The 19,428-nt window shown below is 48.5% G+C and overlaps 1 protein-coding gene across 1 annotated transcript in view; it reads right to left on the bottom strand.

Moving 5' to 3' along the window:
- Positions 1-19,428, bottom strand: part of LOC135888470 (bMERB domain-containing protein 1-like) — a 64,029-nt gene that overhangs the window by 43,032 nt on the left and 1,569 nt on the right. The window contains exon 2 of the mRNA XM_065416278.1: positions 2,472-2,589. Within this exon, the coding sequence (XP_065272350.1) occupies positions 2,472-2,589 (118 nt within the window). The remainder of the gene's footprint in view (positions 1-2,471; positions 2,590-19,428) is intronic.

Consider the following 19,428-nt stretch of genomic DNA (forward strand, 5'->3'; position numbering starts at 1 on the left):
AACTGTGTGTGTGAATATTTCACTCCCCACACCAGCCTCCTGCTGCAGAAATAGGGCCCAGCTGCTTGTTCCTTTCAGTCTTAGTGACTGGTCTACATTGCTTTGTGTCAATGACACGCTGAAGGGTCTTCACAAGGGGAAGGGCTACAAACTTATGTAAGCAGAGTCTGAATGAGCTCTCCCCTGACATCTAGTGGTGAGTTGTGGAAAAGGACTTCAGGTGCTGCTCTCGTTTGCATGGACACACCCACCCTGCCTAGGTGCTCAGCATGATGGGATTGCTTGCCCAAATGATCACTTGTGGCTGGTCTTGGATCCCCAGTCTCCTTGTTATTGGGGCTAGCCTCCCCGGCCGGGAGCTCGGGGCCAGGCAGGACAGTCCCACGGGCCGGATGTGGCCCGCAGGCCGTAGTTTGCCCACCTCTGGGCTAGTTAGTGGGTTCATTGTCATATCAGGTTCTGAAACAAATACTTCTCGTTGCTCTAGGTTGTTATCCTTGTTGTGTGAACCGAGGGCAGCAGAATTGTACCTGGCATATCCGGGTGGAGAGACTCACCCTCAAATTAATGGCAGTCGCTAGGCAGGGGACATGGGTTCCAAAGCCCAATGAGTTGAGAGGGGGTTGGGATAGTGGTACGTGGTGGAGTGGGCTTTGTTTAAGGGTCTTAAACACCATCTGACCCTTTCTCTTTCCACAGTAAAATAAAAGAGCTAATTTAGGTTCAGCTGAGAGTCTTGTTACATGCTGCAGAGCTGAAATCAGTGATACCTAGGTCTAAGTATTAGATCTACTTTGGTACAGTGTCTCTATTGCAAGAAACTGCCTAGTGTGCACCAGCAGTGAGGCTCCCCCACTAACAGCTGAAATCACTGAGAGCTGTGTTAAGTGGGGGGGCCCTGAAGACATCTTGGCCAGCTGGGCAGCTGGTGGAGAGGCACGGCCTGCAGGGTGGTTGGTGGAAAGAAGTGGCCAGCAGGATGGCTGGTGGAGAGGGCCAGAGCAAAGTCCCACAGAGATGCATGGCAATTGGCCGTTGGGGCAACGAGTGAGTGCCCGAGCAGCAGAGCATGTAAGGTGCCTCCTTACCCCCCGTTCCACCCAGGGTGGAAGGTGAACTCTGCGGATGAACCTCTGAACTCTGGGGCTGCACTGGCCAAGGACAGCAACTGTGAGGGGGATGCAGAAAAGAGACGGGCAAGTTAAAGGAACTTTTGGGTTGCTGGACTTAAGAACTTGAGGTGAAAAGGACACTGCCCAACTTACTTGGGGGTGGGTCTTTTGCTCATGGTTTATGTTTATGAACCCCAGTTGCGGTGTTTTCCCAAATTAATGCTGAGTTACTTCCCTCCTTTTATTAAAAGTTTTTGATACACTCAGACTCTGTACTTGTGAGAGGGGAAGTATTGCCCCTTAGAGGCGCCCAGGGGGTGGTGTGTCATTGTCCCAGGTCACTGGGTGGGGGCTCGAGTTGGTTTTGTGTTGTATTGTTGAAAAGGAGCCCCTAGATACTGAACCCGGCCCTTGTTGCTGCTGGCTCCATCTGGCAGAAGGGTTACACTTAAAAACAAAATATGAAACTCCCTTTTACATTCCTGGCTCCTGCAAATCATGGGGACCCAACGAATGGCTCTAGCCACCAATACTGTGATGTATGAGTTGTGGCAGAAACAAAAGCACCCAAAACACAAAACATCTAGTCTCATGGGGATCCTAGAGTTTGTGGCCGGAAGCCAAAATTCACCCCTAAGTTGCCAATTTGGGTGGCCTATGGTGGATGCACTCCCTCAATCAAAGGGCTGATATGACCTCAGCCTTCTCCTCTGGCTGCTTTCCCCCAACCCACCACCATCACCTCACCAGGGATGTGGTGTTTTCTCCACCAGTTGACGTCTTTAAAGCAAGATTGGGTTTCTCTTTCTAAAAGATGTGCTCTACCTCAACCAGAAGTGGTGGCCTTGATGCCTGGATTACTAGGTAAAATTCTACAGCCTGTGTCATGCAGGACTAGCTTACCATAATGGCCTCTTCTGGCTTAAATCTATGAAAACCTCAGTCACATCTGGATTGAGCTCCAGACAACTTGCTTTCACTCCTGCTCCAGTCTGCACCAGGCACTGGCTATGGCACTGAACCAGTCACACGAGACACAGGTGGGAGAATTTCTCAGTGACATTTTTCACCAACTCCGCTGGGTGTTTTTCACAATGCAGGAATTTTGTTAATTTTGACAAAATGGCTGGTTTTGTAACAAAACCTGTTCAAATGGGATTGCTCACAAGTGATGAATGTCGAGCCAGATTCGCTCCCAGACAGGCTCCTTTTCAAGTGGGGAAAAATCCCCTGAGCTGTGACTCATTCTGCAGTTCCCTGGGGATGCTTTTCACTCTAATGGCTGATGCACCACCCAGGAGCCAGAAGAACTCACAGGAAAATCCAAAGGAGGAGACAGGAAGCTGGCAACCTACTCACATGTATCTCAGCTCTGACTCTCTTCTCACCAGGACCTCTCTGATCCTCTCGATTTTAAAGAGCTCCCCTTCTATGTCACCCACGGTTGTAGTCGAATCAGCCATGGAAACAATTTCTTCTGCAAATGAAACATGAAATGAATTGAGTTAGAAAGCAGGAGACAAGAAATAAAAGTGACTTGTTGATCTAGGGGTTTGATTCTTGCTTTGGATGCACAAGGGTTTCTTGTTCAAATCCCAGAAAAGCCCTTGCAAAGACACGGAGAAAGTTAAGGGGCCACTTGATCACAGTCTGTAAGTACCTGCATTGGGAAGAAATATTTGAAAATGGGCTCTTCAATCTAGCAGACAAAGGTAAAATCAGATCCAGTGGCTGGAAGTTGAAGCAAGACAAATTCTAACTGGAAATGAGGTGCATTTTTTTTACAGTGAGGGTAATTAACCTTTGGAACAACGTACTGAGGGTTGTGGTAGAGTCTCCATCACTGACAAGTTTTAAATCCAGATTGTCTGTGTTGCTAAAAGCAGGGCCGGCTCTAGGTTTTTTGCCGCCCCAAGCAAAAAAAATTTTGGCTGCCCCCCGTCCCAGCCCTGGGCTCCTCGCCGCACACCCCTGCTGCCCCAGCCCTGGGCTCTCCCCACCACACACACCCCCTGCCACCCCAGCTCTGGGCTCCCTCATTCCCCCCCACCATTGCCCCACACACACACCTCCTGCCGCCCCAGCCCTGGGCTCTCTCCCACCCCCACCTGCACCCTCCTTCCGCCGCAGCCCTGGGTCACTGGTAACTCGCTCCCACGGCAAGTCATTCAGCAGGAATTTTAGATGTGCACAGAACACAGACAGGATTGATTCCCGCATGGTTACAGAACTGCAGTAAAGTGGAACAATTTTCAGCTTGTGTGATTGGAGGATATCTGGATGCATATTATAAGACTGTCCTACATAAATGAGGAAAAGTTGAGGTGCCTTTATTATTCTTTAATAAGGATTATTCCACTCTTTGTTCCACTCTTTCTTTGTATGGGGAATTTGCCAATGCAATATCACTGTCTTCCTTTTAAACAAACAAACAAACAAAAAAGGCAATGGCTGTTGAAAATAGCAATTCCAGTCCTAATAACCACTGGGAAGCATTTCTTGCTCAATTTTATCCTACTTTTTCTACAGCAAGTTACAGTGGATCAGTATATTTGATTTGGGAGAAATGAAGTAACAACTGCCCAAACTGAGCTTGAGCACTCCTGAATTTTGAGGTGTTCAAATCTGGAAGGCAGGTGCTGGGGGGGCGGGGGGACTGTTGCTCCGCGGGGGAGCACGGCAGCATGTATGCAGCAGTGTGTCTGGCACTGCGCGGAGCCAGACACGCTGGTCTGAGTGGCATGGTAAGGGGGCTGGGGGGTTGGATGGGCGGAGGTTCGGGGGGGCAGTCGGGCAGGCAGGGGCAGGGAGAAGGGGGGGTTAGATGGGTCAGGGGTTGGGGGGGGCAGTCAGGGGACAGGCAGTGGTTGGCTAAGCATGGGAGTCCCGGGGGTTTGTCAGGGGACAGGTAGGGGGTGGAGTCCTAGGGCAGAAGTTGGGGGGGTCTCAGGAGGGGGCAGTTGGGGACAAGGAGAAGGGAGGCTTAGATAAGGGGTGGGGTCCTGGGAGGGGGCAATCAGGGGACAAGGAGCAGCAGCGCTTAGATAGGGGGTTGGATCCTGGGGGGGCATTAGGGGTGATCAGGGGACAAGGAGCAGGGCGGGTTGGATGGGTTGGGGTTTCTGTGGGGGGCAGTCGGAGGGAGTGGATGGTGGCAGGGTGGGGCTACCCTCCCTCCCTGTGGAGTGTCCTATTTTTTGAATGTTAAAATATGGTATCCCTACTCACAGCGCAGCTCTCCATTCACAGCCGGCTGCAGCATCAGGTCTCAGCTACCTCACTCCCTCCCCCTCTTTCCTGTTGGTAGTGGCCAAGGGAATGCTGGGAAATGTAGTTCTTTCCCTGCTCCAGGGCTGGCTCTATAGGCAGGGAGCTAACCAAGGAACTACAGCTCCCAGGGCCCCCTGTTGGTTCTCAGCTCCCATGCTGGATCCTGCCGCCCCTGCAAATGGGCTGCCCCAAGCACGTGCTTGCTTTGCTGGTGCCTAGAGCCGCCCCTGGCTAAAAGATCTGCTCTAGTTCAAACAGGAATTAATTCGGGGAAGTTCTCTGGCCTGTGCTACACAGGAGGTCAGACTAGATGATCACAATGGGCCCTTCTGGCCGTATCGTCTATGAACCTATAGATCTATGAAAACAACTCATGGAGAGACTGGGTCAGACGCTGATCCCAGGACACCCAAGTACAGGCTCAATCCTGCAAAGTGCAGCGTACTCTTGCCCAAGCCAGCAAAGCACACGTACGCACATGCTGACTTCAAGCTCATTGGGCCCGATTCTCATTGACGCTAAGGCCCCTTTGCAACGTTCTGTGATGTCAATAGCATATATTGCCATGGGAAGCCCCCTTTACTCTGGCAGAGTGTTGCAAAGGAGACCACCCCTGGCTTCGCACCAGTTTTTAAATGGCGAAGTGACATTCAGTCAACTTGACCCCAGTGCAGTGGAAGGCACACAGGTAAACAGCCCAGCCGGTCCTGGCCTCATGCAAAGCAGTGTGGGATAGCAGTTGGAGGACTGCCAAGCGAGCATGAACAAGCAGTGTGTGCACACAAACATGAGTCTGCACTAACTCAGCACACAACGAATTTTCTACACTTTTAAAGTGGACTAAAGAAGGCGTATCAGCTGGCCAGTTAGTGCACAATAAACCCCCTGTGTAGACAAGCCCTTAGTGTAACTGAGAATCTGGCCCATTGCTTTCAGTGGAGCTCTTTATGGCTTCAGGTTCATTGCTGGATTGGGGCAAGAGAGTTCTGCAGCTTGCAAGCCGGAGTCCTAAATCTGGTGCTACTTCAGTGGTGCCACTCTAGATCGTGATCAGCTTCAGGATCAACGTACCCATGGAAAGCTGCTGGGCGGCTGGATTTCTCCTTTATTTCTATTTCCTGGACTTTGCCTGATGTTCCCCTCATTGGAACGGTTCTGCTCAGCACCCGCATTACCATCAAGACTGGCTCAGGTAGCTATTCTCTCCTCCTAACTAGCATGCAATATGCCTGAAAGGCCCACTGCGACAGAACGCTTCTGAAGCAGGCAAGCCAGAGAGGCCGAGCATTAAGTAAGCTCTGTCATTTCCCCTTCTTTCATTAGATTCGCTAATTATTCTTTCAAAGCCAATGAGTCACCAGACTTTACTCTGACGATAAATACTAGAAACATCAGAGACCTCATCCTCCATAAAGCAGCAAGAGAATAAATGAGATAAAAACTGCTGGAGGGGGAAAATGAATCTGCATCTCTGAGTCTTTTGATAATTCAAAGGTGCTTGTGTTTTGCCTGCTGGAGATGAGGCAGGCGCATAGACCATGTTTTTTGCCATGAAACATGGTAAGAGCAGGGACACACCCCGCCTTCAGTTATCTGCTTAGATCACTGTTAGGGCATGAGGAGCGTTTGAGCAGCTGTATACGCAACATAAAGTTTAGAGAGGGACAACATGAAGAGTTACTTACTGTTCCAAGGACTAAACCTACAAGCCAAGGTGAAAAACATCTGCACATTGCAAGACCCTCCCTCCAGTTTAAAGGTCTACATCAGTTGTGCACTGTTTGTTATGTACATGTCGTTAATCAAGTTCTATTCAACATGCTGTTTTTACATGAGAACATAGGGACTGCCAGATTGGATCAGACCCACAGACCAGTGAATCCAGTGACTGACAGTGGCCAGCACCAGATGCCTCAGTGATGGGCCCAGCCCAAGATCCTAGCTCCAACCTCTCCCCACACCCCCAAACTCCTTCCTTCTGGACTTTGCTAGGTCTGAACTCCACATCTTGGGCCCATCTTTAGTGGCAAGTGGTCTCCTAAGGCCAGGGTAGGGATGTGGTGAAGAGTCACCACAGGTTTCACTGTTGCAGCATTGCTCAGCTCCAGAGTGCAGCTCAGAGCCCTGGCTGGGTCTCCTCATTCCCGGCTGTCAAGTGCCTTGTGACCCCTCTAAGAAAACCAAAAACCCTTTCCCTCTATTTGTCTCCAAAATGCTCAGCCCCCGAGTGAAGACCTGAAAGGCTTTTACCTGCCAGGATCTGAGCCAGAATCAGTTGGTGCCATCGCTAACCCTCAGCCCCCAGTGCAGGGTGCTGCTTCCTCTCTCACAGAGAGGAATCCGCACTGATTAAACTTTCCCCCACCCCACCGCCGTTTTGTGCTCTGGCTGGAGAGGGGCCTGGGCCTGCCAACAGGGATGCTTACATAACCCAGCCTCCCACTGTGTTCCTCCAATCTCGCTCCTAACAGCACCCCACCGAGGGTGCAGCTAGCTGGAGTCTGCCATTCCAGGACAGGAGGGCCATTGGGTTCCTGGTGGAGACTCCCTCCCAGCCATCTTGCAGGCCCAGACCTCACCTGTTGGACAATTTATATTCTGCATGAATCAAAATCTCTGTCCCTCCCTGGGGACTCCGCTGAACAGGGGATGCAGAAACGGTCTGGCTATGGGCGGACACCACAGCTGTATGAAGTACTCCTGGGGGAATTCTGCACCACTGCGCAAATGCAGAATACGTGTCCCCTGCAGAATTTTTTTTCTCTGCAGAAAATACATTCTGCCAGAGAGGTGCTGCAGTGACGCCTTTTTCCCACTAGAGGATACTGTGGTGCCAGAACAGAGGGAAGCCACTCCTGGGTGGGAGCAGCAAGCTGCAGATAGGGAGGAGGAGAGGCTATGTACCCCACAGCGCCCTGTCCATGGGGCAAGTGAGGAGGCATGGGATATGGGGGGGGGACAGTGTGGGGCACACAGGGCTTCTGGAGGGCACACAGACTGTGATTCAGAAGAGTTAGTGGGGGGGACAGACTGGATCAGGGGCTGAATGGGAGTGGGGGTGCAGGGAAACATGGGGATGGGGAGATGAGGTGTTGCTGAGTGGGGCTGCAGGGACATATGGGGAAAGGGGATGAAGGTGGCTGAGTGAGTGTGCAGGGCCTCATGGAGACAGGGGCAGATGTGCCTGTCTGAATGGGAGAGGCTAGAGGGTCAGCCAGTGTCCGAATGGGGGAGGCTCCCCAACTCCCTAACAATCCCTCCTCCTCTCAAAAACAAACAAACAAACAAACAAACAAACAAAAACCTGTTCCATACTTCTCCCATCAACACCCAACAACCCTCCAGGTTCACTCCCAGCCTGCTTCCCAGCAATTACTTCCCTCTCCCTCAGCTCCTCTGTTACCCCTGACTTCCCCAGTTCTTTGCACTGCTTCTGTATTGCAGTTTAAATGAATTATTACTCAAAGTTCTGTATTAATTCCTAGTAAGGAATCTATTAATCAAAAACATTTTCTGAATCTTTTTTGGGGGGGTCTGTCTTGTTACAAACAGACTTGCTGACAGGTATTTTGAAACAAATTACCAAAATAATTGAAACTGGCTTGATTATATTGTGTTATTTTGACAAATAAACTGTGCAGAATTTTAAAATATTGTGCACAGAATTTTTAATTTTTTGGTGCAGAATTCCCCCAGGAGTAACGAAGAAAGCTGGAGCGGATCTGCCCTAGCAACATTCCTGCAGAACAGGTTAGTAACTTTCATTATCTGACATTTATCAACTAAATCCTGGTGCTGTGCATGAGATCGCAGCCAGGGGGTCCATTAAACCTGGCTTGCACTCTCTCCCCATCTGTTTATTTTGCTGCAAAGTGGCAAAAAAACAACCAACCATCCCACCAGAGCCAACCCCCTTTGATGAAGTTTTGATTCACTGTGTTCAAGAACCATAATTCAGGAACCAGAATCTTGGCAGTGCACGATGCACAAGATAAAATATATCAAGGGTTCAGGCAGGGTCAGAACAGCAAAGCTACAGTGTATTGCAGTGTCTTGGCTTTGTAAGTGAGAATGAGTGATGTTGCCCTCTGGTGCTTGAGGCAGACAGACTAAAGCACCTGTTTCTACAGCCAGCTAAAGGAGTGCTGGCATGGGAAAGGCTTGATTTGTCAGAGCTTCAGGACAACGATTCTAGTCTCACATCCCCATGTATGTAAGCTCTATGGTGATAAGTCTGTTGCCTGCAACACTGGGTATATATACACTGCAATGAAAGACCCATGGCACAGCTGTGGCTGGCCTAGGTCAGCTGACTAGGGCTTGGGCTGCAGGGCTAAAAGTGGCAGTGTAGATGTTGAAGTCCAGGCTCTGAGACCCTGTGAAGGGGGGTGGTCTCAGAGCCCGAACATTGACACTGCAATTTTTAGCTGGAGTCAGCTGAGCTGGGCTCTGAGACTTAGTGCTGTGGGGTTTTATTGCAGTGCAGATAGACCCACTGAGATCAGCCAGTCCCCTGGTTCTTCAAAGTTTTCTCACAGCCCTAATATATCAGCTGCCTCATTATAATTCACCTTCATTATCAGAAAATGAGACTGGTGAGTGGCTAGGAAACAGCTGTCTCCTCCTGGGACAAAAGGGCACCAACACGATGCTAGCTCTCCCTCAGGGACCACTGAAATGAATCCTTATTTGAATTGCAGGAGCGACTAGCAGCCCCAATCAGAGCACCATTGTGCTAGGCACTGGACAAACATAACAGAAAGGCCATTCCTTCCCTGAAAAGCCTATAATCTGATACTTCATACGGTTCATCCAAGGATCTCAAAGCACTTTATAAACATTCGTTGAGCCTCACGGCGCTCCTCTGGGATATGTGCGTTTTATTATTCACATTTCCCGGGGGGTGAAGTGCCTTCCTCAGCCATTCGGTGACAGAGCTAGGATCAGAATCCAGCAATCCTGGCTTCCACTTGTCTGCTCTACTCACTAGACAGCACCTCCTCCCTGCCACTTTACCTGGAAAGACATCTCATTGATTTAGGCTGTGCAACAGAGCCTGAATCTCTTACCACGGCAGACACTTCCAATCCATTTTTTATGTGGTGTGTCAAAGTTTTCTTTTCCAGTCCCAGTTCTTATAACCTTCCACTTCAAAGCTCTCTTTAGTTATCAGACGTGCGTCACTTTTGCTCACTATCAATGATACACAGCGACAAATGTATGGCAGGTTCAATAATCCATCTTTCCAACAATGTACGAACAGTGGGAGAAGTGCCAGGAGCTCATGAGTGATAGCAAGGCCAGACTAGATAAGAAACGTTTAAAAAGCATCAAGTGTCAGGGACAAATTCTACTTTCCTATCATCCACGGGCAGATCCCAACTCTGATACCCTGCTCTCCCTACTCTCTGGGAGCTCTGTCCATGCAGAGAAAGCAGAAAATGAAGCTACAATCCACAGGCCAGATCGGAGAGTAGAATTTTGCTCTAGAAGTAATATTACAGGGCATCTGCACTAGCTGCCGGTGAGGCTTAAAGATGGATTATTGAGCACACAATTAGCATTAGCAAAACACTGTGAGATCCTCAGGTGGAAAGTGCTAAGTATTATCATCTGTGTGGCCTCAGCAGATCTGCTATTGGGAGGTTAATTTCAAACCCATTGAACAGGAGCTGAATGGATAATGTGTCGTGAAGAATGGATCATCCAGTTTTCCCCTTCTCTCACGTCCCACAATCACCTGCCAGCAGTTGAGGATTTTCTCAGCCCTCCTTGTGTATTCACAATTATTCCGTGACTAACCTAGGAGGATAATTCTTGGGGTGTGGACCAGCGGCTGGCAGGGCTGGATATCTGCAATGTGATCAACCTGGGTCGGTCTGAATGGACACATGACTCACATGCTGCTGTCCCTGTTACCTGGGACCGTTCCAAAGCCTAGTCACGTTAATGGGAGTCTTTCTACTGGCTTCAGTGGTCTTTGGATAAGGTCTTAATGGAGAACGACCCTCATTCTTCAGCTCTGAGATGTGTGTGCGGAGGGCAACAGCACTGCTGCACTGAGAGTGAATGTGCTAGACATGGGCCTCGCCAGAACCAAAACCCGCTCAACCCCATGGAAGGCTTTCCATTGACTCCAACGGGCTCCAGGTCATGCCCTTGGTCTGGAGTGTCATGACGAGGGTGGGCTAAAACCTGGAGACTGGCATTGGAGGTTTTTAAGGCCCAGCTTGACAAAGCCCTGGCTGGGATGATTTAGTTGGGAATTGGTCCTGCTTTGAGCAGGGGGTTGGACTAGATGACCTCCTGAGGTCCCTTCCAACCCTGGTATTCTATGATTCTATGATTGTATTGGCTGAGAATGTTGCCTTGTGATTTCCTGGCCTTTTACCGCCTGGGTGGCTGTGGGGAAGTACACGTGAGCAGCCTCAGGTGTAAGTTAACAAAGGGTTTGGTGTGGGTGTCTGCAGCATGATCTGCAGAGGTTTCGCCTCTACTCTCACTCCTGATTCATAAATACGAAGTGCCGCAGGAGAGCCCCACGCAGTGTGGAAAGGAGCTGGTTTGTGAGACAGCATGGGCTAAAGTCCCCCTGTACCAACAGGAGTCCTCGTCTCTAGTTCCCCTGTTCCTCCTTAGTCACCCTCAAGCTCTGGTCTGTCACACAGCTAACTGCTAACATCACCTCCCTACGAGCTGATTGCTCAGTCCTGGGATTGCTGCACAACCAGGGTTATTTCTCTGGTTCCTCTACCGTGTCTTGGCTTTGCTAATAGTGTAAAATGAGCTACAGCTGTAACAGCTTTTCCCTGCACTGTGTTTCAGGGGTGCTGGCCCCAGGCATGCCTCTCAAAGGCACATTACCACAGCAATGGGTGTCAGAGCCTGGGATGTGGGTGGTTAGTGCAGGAGTCAAGCCCAGTGGTTAGCCCAGAAGTCAGGAATAGGAGCCCAGGGTCACAGCCAGGTTACCTGGAGTGAGGCAAGGCAGGAGCAGGGTTGGGGCCAAGGCGGGCAGTATCACAGACATGAGCAAACGCTTTGAGCATTCACCAAACCATTGCTGGTGCTGCTGGGTTTAAGAGCCGGTCTGCTGACTCTTCCCACCAATCAGGCAGTGTAGCCAAGCAGGAAGCCTTCTACAGGCCAGCTGTGCTCGTTAGGTTGCTCAGAGGCTGGCTCTGCTGCTGGCCATGAGTCCTGACAACGGGCAGACCCATCAGCCCTAAGTATCTGGGGCAAAGAGGAGATTATCTGTAATCCTGCTATATTTCACCAGCAACTGGGCACAGGACTCCTCATCACTTCCTGCCCTAACGTGCAGCTCAGCGCTGTTAGTGCATAATGACTGCCACATTCCCCCTTAGAGATGAGTGTACCAATGTACTTTAAGGAATTGGCTAGTCTGTCTGTGAGCCATTTTCCTCTACCAGATGGAATCAGAAATGCTCTGCTGTGTACGACAGGCCCTCTACCACTAATTCCTAAGGGAGATCTTCCTTTAGTTCCATTGCTAGGGGCCTTCTGCCCATGGTGTTAGGATTACTGACCACCACAAAGTGATAAGTGACTACTGATTTGTTACAATGCAGTACACATGCACACCCAGTCAACTTGGGGTCTTGTTCTTTGCAGGACATGTGCTATCTAAATGTAATTACTCTTATTATGATGCTCCGGTCGAGCCTGCCGCTAATTTCCGCTTTCACCAAATGGTTTCACTGCACTGCCAGATAATGGGGCGAGTAATGAAAATAATGGTATGAATGGCTTATCCACTTCGGCTGTCATTCACTCATATTATAGATTTTAAATGCAGCCCTGAATCAGTCATGAAATCCTGCATTTATTTAAGTGTCATTTCTGGCACCAGACTAAAAGGACAAGGCTGATGGTTTTATAGCTGCTCTGATAAGTAACGACTTGGACTTAATGCAGGTTTCATTAGCTGAGGACACAAGTATCATGGCCAGAAAATGGAGCTACTTCTAGAGTGAAAAGTTTAAAGCTCCAAGCTCCATGAAAGTCCATGGGAGCTAGACTCCTAAGTCTACTTTGAAAATCTTACCTATGGCCTATTGATCTGAGGAGAGCACTGGAAGGCAGAAATTCCTGGAAAAAGAACCCCCTGCTCTGATGAAAACTCCCTCTGTAACCTTGGGAAAGTCCCACTGATTTCCATGGGAGACAGATGCCTACGTAGCTTTGAGGATCTGGCCCTTAGCCGCCAGTTTTCCAAACTGGCCTCTGCTTTGGTTGAAAAGTTACAGTTGTCTGGATGTTGTGGTAATGGATGGGCGGGGTGTGTGTGTGTGTGATGCATGTAGCTGTATGGGTTTTTCCTGGTTGTTGTGCTTTAGTTGGGCATTATTTGTCTTTAGCAATCTCCACTGCATTTAAGAATGTATCTACTGCAGTACTGGTCTGAGAGTACCAGTAATTTCGCATCCAGCAATGTAGCCTGGCTGGCAGGTGCATGGTTTTTTTAATACGTTTCATTTTGTTCCTATTTGGTGCTTTGTTCGCCCTCTTATTCCCTGTTATTTAGTGTACCTGGAAAATACAGAGGTGACATTCACTAGCAATGACATACAGAGGAACAGGGCTGCTTCATGGAGCTCCAGACACAAGAATAACCCATTTCTCACCTCATTTGAAAACACTTTACTTTAAAAATTGTTCCAGTCAGCCCCCAACCTGTCGCTCCTGGCTCCTGTGAGCATTAGATAAGGACCAAGGGATTGTAAGTCCCCGTTGAGTTGTGCCAGTGCTCTTTGGACAATAAGGGACACAGAGAAAATAATTGTCCAGCAAGATTGAGTGTCTGTTACATGGTATTGCAAGCAAAGAATTTCCTTTTGGCTCCGAATGATGGGAAGGGGGGACCCATCCCAGGGGAGTGGAGAGTAGAGCTGTGGATGAGAGGACACAGACCCCTGTTATTCCACAAAAGTCTCCTTGTGCCATTTAATTGTGATTCAGTCAGGAGAAGCGAGTGAATATGTACGGAGGTTTAAAATAGTGGAGTTAGTACTGGCCGTGGTCTAGGCCAGGACACTGGACTGGAGGGACCCCAGTCTGATCCCACCGGGCAGTTCCTGTGTTTCATTTCTGATGGGAAAAGAGATGGCCCCATCAGCGGGCCTGTGATCACAGCATCCTGCTCAGACATCCCAAGGCACTTCGCACATGACAAGCGAGCTAGACAGCAAGATCAATAATGTATTATTGGAGCAAAACGACCTCTCAACAGGCCCCATTTCAACTATGCAACCCAAAGAAGAGAACAGAGTGTTGATTTAAACTCCGAGACAATCTGATCATCACACACTGTCCTGGGGAAGAGAGCATCACTAATGAGGAGTGTAACAGCTACAGACTTTCACAGCATACAGCTTTGGTGGAAACATTTAGACAGCCATCAGCCAGCTGGGTATGACTCACAACAGCGCTGGGAGCAGATCTGTGTTTCTAGTGAGCTACATCATAGAATCACAAGACTGGAAGGGACCTCGAGAGGTCATCTAGTCCAGTCCCCTGCACTCATGGCAGGACTAAGTATTATATAGCCCATCCCTGGCAGATGTATGTCTAACGTGCTCTTAAAAATCTCCAATGATGGAGATTCCGCAACCTCCCTAGGCAATTTATTCCAATGCTTAACCACCCTGACAGGAAGTTTTTCCTAATGTCCAACCAACATAAACCTCGTTTGCTGCAATATAAGCCCATTACTTCTTGTCTCCCTAATGCTTGTAACAACCCTTTATGTACTTGAAAACTGTTACCACGTCCCCTCTCAGTTGTCTCTTCTCCAGACCAAACAAACCCAGTTTTTTCAATCTTCCCTCATAGGTCATGTTTTCTAGACCTTTAATCATTTTTGTTGCTCTTCTCTGGACTTTCTACACATCATTCCTGAAATGTGGCGCCCAGAACTGGACACAATACTCCAGCTGAGGCCTAATCATCATGGAGTAGAGCAGAAGACTTCTCATGTCTTGCTTACAACACTCCTGCTAATACATCCCAGAATGTCATTTGCTTTTTTTGCAACAGTGTTACAATGTTAACTCATATTTAGCTTGTGATCCACTATGACCCCCAGATCCCTTTCTGCAGTACTCCTTCCTAGGCAGTCATTTCCCATTGTGTATGTGTGTAACTGATTGTGAGTCCTTTGCATTTGTCCTTATTGAATTTCATCCTATTTACTTGAGACCATTTCTCCAACTTGTCAAGATCATTTTGAATTTTAATCCTATCCTCCAAAGCACTTGCAACCCCTCCCAGCTTGGTATCGTCCACAAACTTTATAAGTGTACTCTCTATGCCATTATCTAAATCACTGATGAAGATATTGAACAGAACCAGACCCAGAACTGATCCCTGTGGGACCCCACTTGATATGCCCTTCCAGCTTGACTATGAACCAATGATAACTAATCTCTGAGAATAGTTTTCCTACCAGTTATGCACCCACCTTATAGTAGGTTGTGTTTCCCTAGTTTGTTTATGAGAAGGTCATGTGAGACATTGTCAAAAGCCTTACTAAAGTCAAGATATACCACATCTACCACTTCCTCCCATCCACAAGCCTTGTTACCCTGCCAAAGAAAACTACTAGTTTGGCTTGACACGATTTGTTCTTGACAAATCCATGCTGACAGTTACTGCTACTGGGGTCATGATGAAAGATGCCTGATTGATTGGCAATCCCAGGGACTGAGGTTCTCTCTACACTGTGAGCTGCTGAGAGTTGCTGAGTGCTTTCAATTCCCATTGCAATCAGTAAGAGCGGAGACCTGGCGGAATCAGCCCTTTATCCACATCCACAGGGAGCATAAGCAGCATACATTCCCCTTCCCCTACAGTGTTGTGCCACAGCCTTGCCCTAGAGGAACCATGGGTAGGAATGGGGGTGGGGTGGGGAGCGGGTGTCAGGCAGCCACTGAGAGGTCATTGCATGCATCCCTAGCTGGATGGCCTTGTGGTTTTGGCAGTGGATTTGGATACAGGTGACTCCAGTTCAGCCACAATTTCCCTGTCTGACCTTGGGCAGATCATTGCCTCATTCTGTGCCTCAGTTTCCCCAATTGTAATATGGGAATAATGATGCTTCTTTTTGTCTATTTCAGCTGTAAGCTCTTCAGGGCAGGGTCCATTGCTCCCTATGTGTTTGTACAGCACCTAGCACAGCCGACTCTGATCTCCGTTGGGGCTTCTAGGAACTGCTGTAATATAAATAATCATAAGGGGGAAGGAGTGATGTACCTCAGTCACAATCCCACCACTTAACCATGAGAAGAGAATGAGAAACCCATAGGGCCCAAGCGTGCTCAGCCCATCACAGATTTGGCCTCATAGAGACCTCCTGGCATGGGGAGGCCCATCATAAGGAGCACAGGTGGGACAACCCAGTTGTCCAGTCATCTACCGGCGACAGCTGTTTGATTTCTGTGGTTCTTTGGCATCGCTTCACCCTCTGCTACCGTGCCACAACTCCTGGGGTGCAACCCATCTGCCACCCTGGATCTGTCACACTGCTCCTATTGAAACCCCAGGGAGAGACCATGGAGGCAGAAGGCAGCAACCAGGGAATCATTGTCCACAACCAAATGCTTGCAGCAAAGGCTAGTGGATGCTTAAGGACCAAAAATGATCAGGGGCAAAGTTTTACCTCTCATCCTTTGGTAGCACAGCACCCCCTAGTGCCCTGCAGGGGCATTACCTCCAGGTCTGATTCAGCACCCTGGGTTTTCCTTAGAGGCCTCCTACCTAACAACAGATCTACAGCCCAAGCTGGACACTCCCACACATTGATGCAAGAACTCCACACGCCTCTACTTAAAACAGCCCCGGTGACATGTGGCTAAGCCTACACCAATGTCCCGGGAGGTCGCACATTCTATCGAGGGTGGAATCAATTGCAAAAGCTGAGTCAAATTCTCCAGAAGTCTTGAGAGCTGCCAAATTTAATCATTTTTGTTGCTCAGCAAGCAATCTCTTTGCCAGAGCCAGTGGTTTGTCAGGGAGGGTGAGCGTGTGTGTGCTGGGGGCTGGTGCCGTGGCACTGAGCCAACAGGAGCCCGCAGAGCAGTCTGAAATGCTGGCACAGTCTAGGCAGGCAGTACTGCTACCCCAAAGCTACTGTGATTACATATGACTAGAAATATGGGACCCAAAAGGGCTAATGCAATTCTTGGATGCATAAATGGAAATCTCAAATAGAAGTAGAGAGGATATTTTACCTCTGTATTGTGCACTGGTGTGATCGCTGCTGGAGTGCTGTGTCCAGGTCTGGGGCCCACAATTCAAGAGGGATGTTGACAAATTGAAGAGGTTCAAAAAAGAGCCACGAGAATCAATAAAGGATTAGAAAATATGACTTATAGTAATAGACTTAGCTTAACAAAGAGAAGGTTAAGGGATGACTTGATCACATACGAATGTAAGAATGGCCATACTGGGTCAGACCAATGGGTGGCGTTTTGGGGGCTGAAAGGGGTCAGGGTTGAGGTTTATTGGGAAGAAGGAAGGTAAGTGTTTGGGTTTGGTGCAGAAGGGGGTCATATTGGGAGTTTAAGGGTTGGGGGGGTATCAGTGTTGTGAGAATTAAGGGGAGAAGGGGGTCAGTTTGGGGGATTTGAGGGAAGTAGAAGTGGTCAGTGTTGGGTTTTGGGGGTAGAATGGAGGTCGCTTTTGGTGTTTGGAGTAGAAGGGGGTCAATGTTTGGGGCTTATTGGGTAGAAGGGAGGTCAGATATGAGGTTCATTGGATAGAAGGGGGCTCAGCGATGGAGTGTGGCTATAGAAGGAGGGTCAATGTTGGGGTGTATTGGATCAAAGGGGGGTCAGTGTTGAGGTTTGGGGGTCATTGTTGGGCAGAAGGGGGGGTCAGTGTTGAGTTGAAGGGGTCAGTGTTGGGGTGTCGGGTGTAAGGGGATCAGTTTTGAAGGTTGGGGTGTAAGGGAACGTCAGTGTTGGCTGGAAGGGGGTTAGTGTTGAGCTTTGGGGGTGTATGGGAAGGTCACTTTTGGGGTGTGGGGTGGAAGGGGGTCAGTGTTGAAGGTTTGGAGGTGTAAGGGAAGGTCAGTGTTGAGGTTTGGGGGGAAGGGAAGGTCAGTGTTGAGGTTTGGGGGGGGAAGGGGATATCTGTATGTGAGTGTTGGTCTCAAAGTGCAAAGGCTTTGTTGAGGAGAAAGGTTTTGCAGCATTTTCTGAAGTCAGTCAACCTCTGGATTCACGTGATCTCCTCCGGGTACTCGTAGCACAGCCGGATCCTGTGATCTCTGCGACAGAGTGCTAGCTGTAGAACCCTGGTCACTTGTGTAACAGAGAATATATACTGGCTTAATTGGGAGAAATTAACCTATTATGGTGGAGATTGTTGACACTTGGGGGCAATGGCTGGGCTAAGAAGGTAATTAGTTCAATAAGGGAAGATATGTAATTGGCAGAAGGCGGAAGTGGGGAGCTCAGAGAATGGCTGGATGGAAGGCTCCAGAGAAAGGAGCAAAGTGTGAGCCAGGTGTGATGTCAGGATTGTGAGAGGGAAAGTTAAGACGAGTCAGTCAGGAATTTTGCAGAGATACATTTTTTGTTGGAAAATGCTGATTCATCAAACCAAAACTTTTCAAGGAAATATATTGGTTGCAATGCCACTTTGGTCAGGAAAGGTTTATCAGGTCCAGGGGGGGATCTTATGGTCAAAACCAAACAGAGACCTGCCCCAGAACAGCCTGGTGGTGTGAGTACTATCTGGGATGTGGGAAACCCAGATTCATGTCTCTGCTCCAAATCAGGGACTTGATCCTGGCTCTACTACATTCCAGGTGACTGCTGTCACACTGGGCTATTGGCTATTCTTGGGTGTGTTTCTCTGACTCACGGAAAATTTCAAAAGGTCTCTGTTTTGTTCTAGTTGGAACAGAAACAAATGTCAAAACCTCCACATTTCCCACAAATCAGAATTTTTGTTTTCTGTTCAGCCCTAGATTTGGGCTTCACTCCCTGCCCATTACTGAGGTAGAGAAAGCACAATATGAACAGTACAGCATTACCACTGTATGATTGCATCACCTTCCATACAAGGAAAGCATGAATTAATTAAGCCTCACAAGCCCACCTGCGCCCCTGGGGAGGTAAGATTCCTGACACAGTCGCCTATGACATTGTCATAGGCAAACTAGGGAAATGTTGTCCAGATTAAATTACTATAAAGTGGGTGCAAAACTGGCTGACAGACTGTACTTAAAGAGTAATCATCAATGATTGGCATCAAACTGGGGGGGTGTATCTAGTGCGGTCCTGCAGGGGTTGATCCTGGGTCTGGTACTATTCAATATTTTCATTAATGATTTGGATAATGGAGTGGAGAATGTGCTTATAAAATCTGCACAGGACACCAAGATGGGAGGGGTTGCAAGCACTTTGAAGGACAGAATTAGCATTCAAAATGATCTCAACAAATTAGAGAATTGGTCTGAAATCAACAAGATGAAATTCAATAAAGAGAAGTGCAAAGTACTTCATGTAGGAAGGAAAAATCAAATGCACAACTACAAAATGGGGAATAACTGGCTAAGTGGTAGAACTGCAGAAAAGGATCTGGGTGTCATAGTGGATCACACATTGAATATGAGTCAACGTGATGCCATTGCAAAAGAGGCTAATGTCATTCTGGGATATATTAACAGGAGTGTTGTGTGTAAGACATGGGAGGTAATTGTCCCATTCTACTGAGCACTAGTAAGGCCTCAGCTGGAGTACTGTGTCCCAGCTCCGGCTGCCACACTTTAGGAAAGATGTGGACAAACTGGAGAGTGTGCAGAGGAGAGCAACAATGATAAAATATTTAGAAAATGTGACCTATAGGAAAGGTTGAAACAACTCGGTATGTTTAGTCATGAGAAGGGAAGAGCTCATAACAGCCTTCAAATATGTTAAGGGCTGTTATAAAGAGGACAGTGATCAGTTGTTCTCCACATCTACTGAAGGTAGGAGAAGAAGTAATGGGCTTAATCTGCAGCATACAGATTTAGGTT

The sequence above is a fragment of the Emys orbicularis genome, chromosome 13, assembly GCF_028017835.1.
Source record: "Emys orbicularis isolate rEmyOrb1 chromosome 13, rEmyOrb1.hap1, whole genome shotgun sequence".
Classification (NCBI taxonomy): domain Eukaryota; kingdom Metazoa; phylum Chordata; order Testudines; family Emydidae; genus Emys; species Emys orbicularis.